At 41.3% G+C, this 12,185-nt stretch overlaps 1 protein-coding gene across 4 annotated transcripts in view; it reads left to right on the forward strand.

The window, feature by feature from the left end:
• The window catches only part of SYNE2 (spectrin repeat containing nuclear envelope protein 2), a 199,851-nt gene that overhangs the window by 140,775 nt on the left and 46,891 nt on the right, over nt 1–12,185 (forward strand). For all 4 annotated transcript variants that reach the window (XM_082317899.1, XM_082317896.1, XM_082317897.1 and 1 more), the window contains 7 exons: nt 155–331; nt 2,132–2,287; nt 3,916–4,065; nt 6,450–6,620; nt 8,541–8,674; nt 8,987–9,191; nt 11,188–11,367. In XM_082317899.1, coding sequence (XP_082174025.1) covers nt 155–331; nt 2,132–2,287; nt 3,916–4,065; nt 6,450–6,620; nt 8,541–8,674; nt 8,987–9,191; nt 11,188–11,367 — 1,173 coding nt within the window. The remainder of the gene's footprint in view (nt 1–154; nt 332–2,131; nt 2,288–3,915; nt 4,066–6,449; nt 6,621–8,540; nt 8,675–8,986; nt 9,192–11,187; nt 11,368–12,185) is intronic.

Below are 12,185 nucleotides of genomic sequence, written 5' to 3' on the forward strand. Positions count from 1 at the left end.
GGTCTCTTTCAGAAAAATATTTTAGGCCATGATTCAGAATAAGCCATGAATGTCCCATAACTGTGCCTTGAAGCATCATTGGAACTGATCAGATTAAAACTGCCAAACTAATTGTTTTATGGTTTTGTTCTTTTTTTTTTTTTTTTCCCTCCAGGAATATATGATGGAAATGAACTTTAAACAGTGGATGGTAGATTTTGTTAACCAGTCACTCTTGCAGATGAGCACTTGTGATGTGGAAAGCAAGCGGTATGAAAGGACAGAATTTGCCGAGTGTCTTGGAGAGATGAACCTGCGGTGGCACAGGCTGCAGGCGTCTCTGAACAGAAAGGTTTGACTGAGTTCTCATTGCTTTCTCTCACAACTCTGATCTTAGCTGTGCCAGTGCTCTGTATTTTGCAAGCAGCCTTTCTCCCTGAGTGTGAAAACACTGTTGAACACAGTGAGACTCCCGGTGCTCTCTGCTGTCTGTCCATCCTGCTGTCTCACGGGCAGCCTATGGAGTGGTCTTGCAGCACATCAGCTGTCAGGTGGTGGGCAGGCACCCAAACCTCAGCACGGTCTGGGAGGGTAAACTCTCCTGTAACTTGCAGGGAGGGAAAATAGACAAAATCTGCTTTTCAAGACAGCCTGGGATTTGCCCTAGTTGACTGTATTAGGTGGAAAAAATAAGATTCCTCATGTGAAGAAAATACAGTCAGTGACATGTCAACAAAGAAGACCTATATTGAGAAAACTATCAAAAAGGAAGAATTCGGGGTAGTGTCTGCAGGGGAACCTGTTAGTGAAATCTGTTGAAGCTTTGGGATGCTGTGAAGGCTGGGGCATTTAAAATTTAATGGGAGAAAACACTGGATGGTTTGTGGAAAGGAGAGGTGCTACACTGCGGGGTACAAACAGTCAGGCCCTGCTCAGCAAACACGGCACCAAAAAAGCAAACAACCCCTCCACATGCCATATGATGGGAATGAGAAATAAGGATATATTAAGCTACCACCTGTTTTCCTGTTGTAGCAGTTGGATTTGCCAAAAAAGTAATTATTAAGTAAGTAGTGTTGACAGCCATATTCAGATGGGGACATATGACCCTGCTGGAAAAGGCACAGCAGGGATCTGTTCCCAGCCCTGCTCCAGCTCTCCTGGGTCACTGGAAACATGTTACTCTGTGTCTGTGTCCTCCTTCTGCAGTAAATGAAATATGCTTTCCCAATGGAGTGCTTTGAAGATCAGCAGCTGATAGGCAAATTCTACATGTAGACTAACTATACCAGCACATCTTCTGCATTTCTCTGTAGAAAATCTGTTTCAGGCAGTGCCTCAGTATTACTTTACTCTAGTGAGGCTAGAAATAATCCATGCATCCAGAATTAGATGCTGGTGCTTGTGTGCCCCAGTGCCCAGAAAAGCTAGTGTGACTCATGTGATATGGAAAAGACCAGGGGAAGGTTAGCATCCCAAAATGCAAACATGACGCTGCTGGAACAAATCCCTCCATCAGCACATTCCTCTTTCATCTCTGTTTCTCTCCCGAACTTACAGGGCTTTGGGAGAAGCTGCCCTCCCTGAATCCAGATACAAAGACAGCTGATGAAACAGAAAATTCCCAAATTTTTCTGACTCAGAAAGTCTTTCAGAAACATTTTCAAGTGGAAAATTCAGTTCCTGCACAACTGAAAATTTCCGTGATGAAATTTCAGTTTTGTGGGGGGAAAACACTATCTTCTCTAACCATTTTCAAGAAACTGCATTCTAAGATTTAATGGATCCTCAGGGCCAAAATTGAAGATAGGAGACTTGAGGTCCCTTGCTTATTAGTAACTTTGTTGGTGGGTTTTAGGGAGAATGAGGTTTTCAGACTCCATATGAATGTGTCCATGGAGCCCAGGGTCCCCCAACTTGTCAGGTCCACAGGTTGCCAGCTCCAGAACCCACACTGTCTTGTTTCCTTCCCAGGGAAAAGGTCAGATCCTAAAGAGCCAGTAAAACTTTTTAGCTTTTCCTTTCAAAATATTTTCTCTAAATAGTATTTTCAGTGTAAATACGGTAATCTCAAATTTTGTCATGGAAAGGGGAGTCCTGTTTCTGCCCACCTCTAGGTTTAAGTAAGTTAAAATAGTTCTGTAACTTTCAGATACAAGACCTGCAGCACATTTTGGAGGATATTACTGAAAATGAGAACAAAGCACAGACTCTACGCAACTGGCTGGAAGCTCAGAGTGATCGACTGAGATCTTTACAAACCCCATCAAGTCTGATCTCTGCACAGAACACATTAGATGATTGCAAGGTAAAGCATTATATGTGTGATATTATTGTAAAAAACATATTTAGCACTTTGCTGAATCCAGACTAAAGAAGTGCACAGATTTTAACAGAAAAAAATGTAAAGGAAGTTGCCATTTCCTAGAAGAATACTACAGTGTAATTTTAATTAAAGCATGTTAGGTTCAGCTGATAAAAAGCCAGATCCACTTTTAATGTGAATTGCTATTTTATGGTTTTTTTCCTCCAGTTGAAGATGCATCTGCTGTTGTTCCGTGGTATTTGGAGTGTTGTGCAGCAATATTGTAGATCTTATTCTGAGACGCCTCCAAAAGAAGTAGTTCTCAGTTCAGCAGAGCCATGGCAAAAGTTATCGATTCCATTAGTTTGAAGAGCTCTGTGGTGACAGTGTCGTGGAAACTACACAGTCCCACTTGGAAAAACAGCAACTCTCTATACTCCTACCCTAGAATGTAGGCTCTCTGCATCACCCTCAAGAATCTGGGCGTACTTTGGTTTTGTTGTGTTTTTCTAGGCATAAGCTCCCTCCAAATTAGTACAGGTGCGGCCAGCTCCTATCACTCTGACAGTCTGCTGTTTTCATTCCGTACAGTGTTCCCTCTCTATTTTTTAACATGGAATATTTGTTCTTTCATTGCTATGGTTACGTGTCTCTCTCTTGTAGTAGGCTGCTTTTATTGCCTAGAGTGCTCTGTTACACACCAAACTACTTGTTTCTCTGAAGCACTCTGAAACATATTGAGGGGCCAGAATGGAAGAAAGGCACAGGATATCTTTGACTAAAACACTAACCTGCTCACAGCAAGCTACAGTGCTAGGATGCAGGTGGCTAAAATGTTTCATTAAAATTAATTTGCTCAATAAAAATGAGGTCCAAATTTGAAAATGTTTTGGGGACAGTAAGTGGCAGGAAAGAAGGTCATGGCTTTAAGCGTAGTACTATAGGAAAATGTTACAGCCCATTGTGCATATGGATATTTACTCATGTCAAAAACTTATTGCTGAGCTTTCCCCAGCATGTCAAGACTAGCTTATAAACTTGCTGATTGTGTTAGGGGAGAAGTTATTCTCCCAGGCCTCTCCATTGATTTCAGTGGGTTTTTTCCCAATGCAGAAAGCCTCTGACTAAGAGGACAAGCTGAAAATAACTTTCTAGAAGTTGTTAGCATGTCAGGGACCCTCATATTGCGAAGTCAGTTCCTATCTTACCTTTGTCTGCTGGAGCGGAGGAGGACCCAGATGCTAACCTGCCCAAGGAAAAGTTCAGCTGCGTTAACAGAAAAACTTTTTGCACCTGGAGAGGTACAGAGAGGCTTGCATGGTGGCTGAGGAATTAGCTCCTGATGATTTCCTTCCCAAGCATGATGTCCAGTGCTCATGCTGACGCTAAATGGACTGATTCTAGCTCTACCTGCAGGAGACTGACTAAAGCAGCCACTGTCATTTTGAATTCCTGTAAAGCAGCTGTTCTGTATCAGAGTTGAAATGGTGGTGGTGTTGCATGGCTGAAGAATTACACAGAACTGGTTTTAAAGAGGGAATGTTTATCTAAGCTTCTCACACAGAAGGTTTTTTCTATGGTCTCGTTAAAAGATCTTATTTATCTTCTTTTTTTTTTCTTTTTTCATTTAGGAGCTAGAAAATCAACTCACAACTAAATCCAAAACTCTTGATGAGCTCAAAGAGAGTTTGGCTTTGAATAGTAGTGCAGAACAAACCCCAGAAGCTCTGTCTCTCAGGATAGCTGAGCTGTGTGAAATGGTGGACAGCATTGTAAGCCAGGTAAAAGCTTTGTTTGCATTCAGATTTCCTACACTACATATTCTTACCACCAGTGTTATTCTGTATTCAGTATTACATCTTCTTCATGGGATGGCAGGAGCTGGTACAAAAAAGATGCAAAGTATTCCTTACTCAACCTTCCTAAGAACTTCCTTTTAAGTCTTCACCATAATGTAAATGAATGTATTTCCAAGGTTGAGAGAGAAAAAAAAAAGTCTGATCTTGAAGTATTTTGAATACAGGGGGAGGAGGGACAGACCCCCATCTGCAGTTTAAGAAAATAAAGAAATAGCACTGCTATTTTTCTGTCAAGTTGAAAATGGAAACCTTAAACTCTCTTACTTGATCTGCTTCTCTTTCATACCCTGGTCTTTCTCCCCTGTAGTATGCTGGTGGAAGCTGCCTGCTCCTGCCCGATTCTCACTGTAACTTTTCCATCCCCCAGTTACTCTTTCGTCCACACACCTGGATGGCTTTTGCTATCTTCAAATCCTATGTAGCTTCTAGTTGCTTCAAGGAGAGTCTGGCAGATTGGTTTCCCATGCAAATTGACTCCCCAGCAGTTTGCATTTATGGTTTTATTATCTTTATACTTGGAACTGATCGTTTTTAATCTAGATGTAATTGATAGGCGCAGAAGATACAATAATGAGTAGATTTATGGATGTAAATTTGTGATAATAAATAACCATATACTGTAGAAGATTACATGTGATGCAGTGATTGTGTTTCTAGTTAAGATTCCCTTGCACTTTCTATTATAAATGCCTTGCTTTTGTTCCTCAAAACTTTGTGAAACCTGAACCCTTTTGCTTGAACTCTTCCACATGAGTTGTCGGTCCAGGATGGGTCTGCCGCTTCTTGTTTAAGTTCCAACAGAAATGATGTGGCTGTGTCATACCTAGAAAGCAGAGAAATTCGTGTGTGTGTACACAATGAAAGTTTTTCCTTCTGCTGTAGAGCTGGGGATTGAAATTGGCAGGATTGACAGCCTAGTGCTTTTTTCTTCTTACAGTCACCATGGGTCACGTTAATTTTAGTATTTTTATGACTTAAGTATCGAACTTACAAACTGCAGAATGTTCTTACAGCCTAGTTGTCTGCATGTGCAATGAAACACCGAGTGCAGCTTTCTTCCCACAGGTGACTGCTCTCAGCAGAGCCAGGCTGTGATTTCAAATATAGGTGTAAGGAAATGTTATACCTTGATTGTATTGTCCATACGTTGATCTCAAGACTGTGAGTCTGTGGCCCAGAGACATTTCACGAGCATGATGTCTTTCCATCTTCCTTGTGTGGGCAGTAATTAGCTGCAGGCTACAAAAAGCAATTAGAGATTCCTCCCACCTATACCATGATTCAGATGAGAATAGGGATGATTAATGCATCTACTCCTGCGTGCCTGGAACTAGGATACTAGGATACAATGATCCATGCAGTCTATTTAGCATGCACTATGGTGTAGAAAAGTCTTCATCTTCCATTGCGTGGATGCATAGTCAGAACCAAAATCTGGCATCTGGCTTTGCCAGGTCCCATGGAGACATGCTTGTTTACTTGCCTGGTTTTCATGCTCTTCTCAAAGCATCTGGTACTGGCATGACTGAAAATAGATATTGAACTAGATGAATGTTTTGTCTAACCCAGGACACGCCTTACGTACTTACCTGATACAGAGGATAAAAATCACAGATCACACCGAAGCAGGATTGTGGGTTTGTGTTTGCAATATCTAGGAGTATGTGGCAAATGGAAACCATGCTTGGCCCCGTATAGATTAAACAACTGTAATAATGAAAGAGGCATAGAAAACAAAGAGGATATCCATAATTTAATTTTATATGAGAATTCTGAAGTTCCTAGACTGCAATTCAGGTGGGCCTGCGTTATTAGAGCACAATGGCATAAGAGGGATGATAGCTCTCCAGAGTATTGTAGTAGCATCTTCTTCCATACAAAACAATTTCTGTTCAAATTTTCATTAGAAGGAAACTTGATCTCTGGATCAAACTATCTGCTTCCTAAGAAGATTAAGGCACTCAACTTCCTCCCACTTGATGTTGATTTTGGCAGGAAGGAATAAGCAGTTCATTTTTAAAGTACTTTTTACTTTTTCAGGAGTTCTGGAGTTGTGGCTGACAGAATAGTGCTACCTTGAACTCTGGTTAAATTTTTATTTTCAGCGAATTCTTATACTTCACTCTAAATACTGTTTACTGCTTGGTTTGAAGCCTGCACAATTCCTTACCAAGTAGAAAAATACTCCAACTTGTGAAATTTTTGTGGATTGTCATGAAGTGAGCATTGTGCTTAGATTTTTAAGTCAATTTAACGGTGATGTCAGGACTGCCCAAGAAATAGTAACAAAAGTGGTTCGTTTGCAGGTTGCACAGTTAAAGACCTCAATGCAGTCAATACTGGAGCAGTGGAGGGTATATGACGAAGTTTATGCAGAAGTCAGCATGATGACGACAAGATATTTGTACTGCATAGACCAGTCCAAACCTTCTGTGGTGTCACTGGAAGCTTTGAAAAACCAGGTCAAAACTCTCCAGGTAAATCCACTGAAGTTGTCTTATTTCTGTACTTTCTTCTGTGCCTTTAAACAAATAAACAAACAAACTCCACTGAAAAAAAAAACAGAAAAACTTATCTGAGCAACTTCCTCTTTACTGTAGTGCCATTGAAGTCAGTGGAATTTTTTTTTTTTTACCTCCAGAGGCACTGAGGACTATTTTTAGACTTCTTACTTTATTTAACACATAAGTTCAACTTTGGTGCAATTTAGGGACCAAGGTTCAAGAGAAAAGTACAGGTCAGCTGCTACTATGTCCGCCTTACAGTGGGCTAGCAGAGCCTCCATTTTGGATTGCAAAGATCCCTTGACGTTTTAGCCTTCTGCACATGCTGGAAGGCATCCGCCTATGAAGGACCAGGTCCTCGTGCTCCCTTGCACTACAGAGTCCAGATGGATATGTGCACTCCACCACCATCCCTCATGCTAATGTCTACTCAGTCCATGTATAATCCACATGGACAGCAGGAAGTTTGGCTGAAAATACAGCTGGCAAAGCAAACACTAATGCCATCGCTGTATGTGTTTGCCTAAAGGTTACTCACCATTCCAGTGAAAGATATTGGTTCTTGGCTCATTGGTTGAAAGGAAATTTACCCCTTTGCTTGAACTTCCCAGGGAAATGCCCTGCCATAAGGCTGTAGCATAACCTGGAAGGAGATGCCTGTGCAGGAGATGCTGGGACTCAGTGCAGAAATGAAGAGGACCTGGGAGAAAATTGGCAAAGGGACCATGTCTGTACATCTGTGATTTGAACACTCCACTTGGGGTGCTATGTCCCAGCGGCTGTGCCAGTGACCACTGACACATTTTGCATCAAAGCATTGTTCGTATTAAAGCATCTTTCCCTGTATAAACAGCACTGGAGTCAAGGCCCAGGACCCAGACTTCCCCTTCCCAAAAGCTGTGGCTTGGGTTGGGTGGGTGCAGCAGCCCTGGGTCAGAGCAGAGGGATCCCCAAGCCTGGCATTTCTGATTCTTCCAGCGCAAAGTCAACTCTTCAGTCATCCTCCAGAGAGCTGGAGTCTCCTGCGCAGCATCTGAATGAGGCTGGGCATAAATACCGGGCATAAATGCTCTGGATCGTCCTGCTGCTCTGCTTGGCTATTACAGAGTCTAAGTGGGGCGTCTAGAGTAGGCAGTTAGGCTGGCCCTGGGTCTGAACGTTTTACAGATAAGGCTAAAATCCCCTTACCTAGCTTTAAACAAATGTTGAAAGTCTGTGTAAACACTCCCTGTTTTGGTGTAAATAAGGCTTCTTTTGGTTTATTTGTAAGTTATATCAGAAGTGGTACGGGATGGACTGAGGCTGTGAATCCCGGGTACATGTCTCTCTGCAGTAAAGCCTGCATAAGCGCTTTCCACCCTCACCTGGGAACACGTAATAAATGGAAGGAACTGGGCACCTTCTTACCTCCTTCCTTCCATCGCCCTCTTTATTTTTAATCTGGATCAGTTCACAGATACGATCCATGGCAGGGTTCTGCCATTGCCTGTATCAGGAGAGGGAACATGCAGGTGGGGACAGGAGTTGTCAAGCCAACTACTGCCAGCAGAAATTTTGCTGAAACAGTGGCTTAAAATAAAAACATTTTTGGTTTCTAGTGAATTAATTTAATCAGTTCAAGGCTGTGGGTTTGTTAAATGAGCTGTTTCTTTAAAAGCAAATAAATGACTTTGGTTTAAAATAGGCCTCCTGAATGATTTTTTTAACTTGGACCCCATTTCACCTCTCCTTTAGCTTCCTAATTTTTAGCATCAGGTGTTAGACTTTTCACAAACATTTTAATCTGTGCTGCAAACGTGTGGCATTATCGCTACCCTATCCCTAGCAATCTGTAGGGGAAGCTATACATAGGTTGTTTATCTCCACAACTAATTGCAATAATCCATTTTGCAGTCTCTTCAAGATGAATCGGAGAACAGTGAAGAAAGTTGGGCCAAGCTCCAGGCTGCTGCCAGTAACCTGAAGAAGAACTGCTCCCCCTCCTTTGCAGAGATTATTGAACAGAAGTGCACAGCGGCACACACTAGGTAAGCTTGCAAAAAAGACCTCCAGTTATTAGTATTTAAAAAAAAAAAAGTTGCTGAGGCAGGACTTGAACATCTGTCAGATTATTAAATCTCTGTATAAATACGACTCACCTGTCTAAGGGTACCTGTGTGAGGAGTAGCTGATACTACCTTTTTTGCCATGGATCACAAAGCACAAAACAGTGCTCTGTCAGTGGGCTTTCAGTAACATGGGTATGAATGCAAACAAACTCCCACAGGAATCCTACACCAAATCATATTGTGGAGGAGAATCTACTAGGAAAATGCTCTTATCCTTTGATATATTGGCAGGTGGAACTCAGTAAATGAAGACATCACAGATCAACTGCAGGCAGCGCAAGCGACCCTGCAGCTTTGGGAGCCCTTCGATACTTTATGCACTGAGGCAGCAGCCAAGTTACAACAGCACAAAGAGCAGTGCACTCAGCTCTTGGATGCTCACATGCCCGAGGATAACACGACAGAAACCCTGAAGCAGAGGATACAGGATATAAAGGTGCATGAATATGTTTCTGCTGCCTGGTACAAACCCGGATTTATTTTTGAGAAACAAATCAAAAGAACACCACCTTCCCCCCTCCTCCCCCAAATCCAGTCAGTGGAAAACAAAACCTGTGGGTTTTTTCTGTTAACAGGCACCTTTGTATTTCCTTTAAATACTTTGACCAGATCCTGAGACCAAACCAAACTAGAGTTAGCACAGGATGAGAAGAGAGCAGAAGGGAGCGATCATATTCCATCTCTGCCCCTTTCCACTCTATACAAAGAATCAGGCCTGTGTTGGATAGAATCATTGAACCAAAAATTATTTACTATATGGGGCACTGCTTGGGAGGAGAGAGAATATCTATTAGAACAATAGCTGGGGAAAAAAGACCAGTTTTCCAGAACACAGGACCATCCTGAGGTCTTCTACAGTCTTCAAATTGATTTTATTTGGGTTTGGTACTTTTTTTGGCCTGGTATGATAAGTTCACAGATTTCTCAGCTCATTAGATTATTCTAAATGCTTCTGACTTTAGGCAAATGAGATCTCATGCTGAGACCACAGGGTACATTTGACTCTCTCAGGCAGCAAAGCTGTCATTAGGTTCTGACATTTTTGGTTTCTTCAGACTGCAATAAAGAAATATAATAATCCTTATTTCAGGACAGAGCAATGATTCATCATGCTTTATGAACCTCTAGCCACATATTGGAAGAAGTCCAAAGTACTCCATTTTGCATGTGGCCAATTAACAAACTTTACATTATGGGAAAGAGAACTCAAATATTTCTTCCTGTGTCAGAAACAACTGAGAGCAGCAAAACTTTGACCAAAACATTTTAACTTTCTTCTGATCTATTAATGGCTGTGACATAAATTCATCAATATGTCAGCAAAAAGGCATCACATTTTCTGGAAATTTTTGGGAAGAGTTTTGCACCTACTAAGCCAGGCATGGCCACTAGAGTGCCATTAGCACCGTAGATCCTGTCCTGGTATGTGTGGGTAGGACACATGGAATTTATTGTGTTTTTTTGAAAGTGGTGACTTAGAAGAATGGGAATCAGTGATATGGCATATGAGTTATGTGTATTTGAAAATACATGTGCATTGCAAAATGGTATTTTAATCTCTCTAATCTTTTCCTCTATATATATTAGGAAAAGTTTCCTCTCTATATATATTAGGAAAGATTATGGTTTTATGGAACTTTGTTGCCACAATAAAGTCCTCTATAGAGAGTAAGAAATCAAAATGGGTTATTTACTAAATGGCTGAAGTGGCAGTTTACAATATGATCCATTCCAAAGACAGGGGTCAGGAACTAAGAGCCATTTTGCTTTTTAGGGAAATATGTCAGCTCTTTGCTATCAATTAGAAGTCTTTGTTCATTACTCACAGAAAAGACAATATACAGTGGCAAATTTCAGGGGGTTTCATGGCTAAAAGTAAATGACAGTTGTCCAGGTCAAAAAAAAAAAACTAGTACATTGAACGAGTATAAAATGACTCCCTTTGTTCTTGTACTGCCTTCAGAGTTTAATTTTATAGCATAATTTCTGTAGTAAAGGGGAACAAATAAAACCAAAACCGTAGTCCTCAGTCACTAAGGGATCCAAAGTAGTGGTATGTTTGTAACATAATAGCATTTCTCATCTGCAGCATGGGCCAGTTTGTCCATCTGCTAGTGTAAATCCATTCTGTAGAGAGGAATATTCTGATTTCTCTCCTTGATGTCCTCTGTAGCAGTAGTATCGCACTGCCTGGAGTCACTGGTGTTCCATTGAACTTTGAACTGTGCCTTTCCCAGCACTAGAGTCAATGGATGCAATTCCCATTATCCTCCGAGTAAAAGACTGAAGCTTTCACCGTAGCTGAATTTGGCTCCCAGAGGAGATCAACAAAAAGAGCTTAGTTACAGCAACAAAAGATACTAAATGAAAGTGGCACATGAATGACGATCTGATTCATTTGCTGACTTTTTTTTTTCCCCTTCTCTCATCAGAATTTACAGCATGGCCTTCAAAACATAACAGGATGCCGTACCCAGGTTTCTTTGCTGGCTGATAGGATAAAACAGCAGGCTGGGACAGCTGCACAAGCCGTTCTGTTGGAGAAGCTGCAGCCGCTCCAGAAAGCATGCTATTTGGAAAAGATGTTGCAGAGGAAGTTAGATGAATTTGAGGTATTTTTTTGAATATGAAATTAGCTGTCAGTGTGAGGTAACTTCTTCACTAGAGCCCTGTGTGAGCTACCTTCTTCACTAGAGCCCTGTAGTTCTTGAACTGAAATGAAATTTCAATAAAATAAAACTTGACAGTATGATCAACTATGTAAAGAAATAATACATGAAGTCAGAGGGACAGGTGAAGGAAGGGTTTCACCTTTCTTACCTGCTCGTGTTGCTCAAAGAAGCCTTTGTAAGTGGACCTATTACAGTCAAGCAGTACAGGACCCTCAGATGATTAGAGGTTAGGAAACGTATTTTTATTCTATGAACTTCAAAGTAAGTTGTAAAGTTTCTCAGCTCCACCTTGGAAAAAAACTAAGGGTTTCAGTTTGCTTTGACAAGAGTGCACACAATGTGCCTAAAACCAAACAGAAACCTGGTCATTTGATGTACTTTTGAAGACCAGATTCACATCCCTGTTCAGGCAGAGTAGGGAGGGACCTGGATCCAGGTTTCTCCGTATGATGCTCTGCTCACACGATTGTTGTGGGATTGACTTCCCCTCTGTGCGGGTATTCCTGAGAAAACTTCCAAGCAAATGTACTGCTTTACATTTACTGGTGTAAAACTAGTCTGTTCCTGTGAAAAAGTCTGGCTTCAATGAATTGTTCTGTTCTAAAGTAAACCCAAATTCATCAAGAAATTTTCAGCCAGCTCTATTTATGACTTCATCTACCAGCACAGTGCAATGGCTGGAAGCCAGATCTCTTTGTGAAGACAACAGATTTCTCATATTCCCTGTGAACTTCTCGCTCCATGACAAATTTCATTTC

Source organism: Platalea leucorodia (genome assembly GCF_965183815.1).
Source record: "Platalea leucorodia genome assembly, chromosome: 7".
In the NCBI taxonomy this organism is placed as follows: domain Eukaryota; kingdom Metazoa; phylum Chordata; class Aves; order Pelecaniformes; family Threskiornithidae; genus Platalea; species Platalea leucorodia.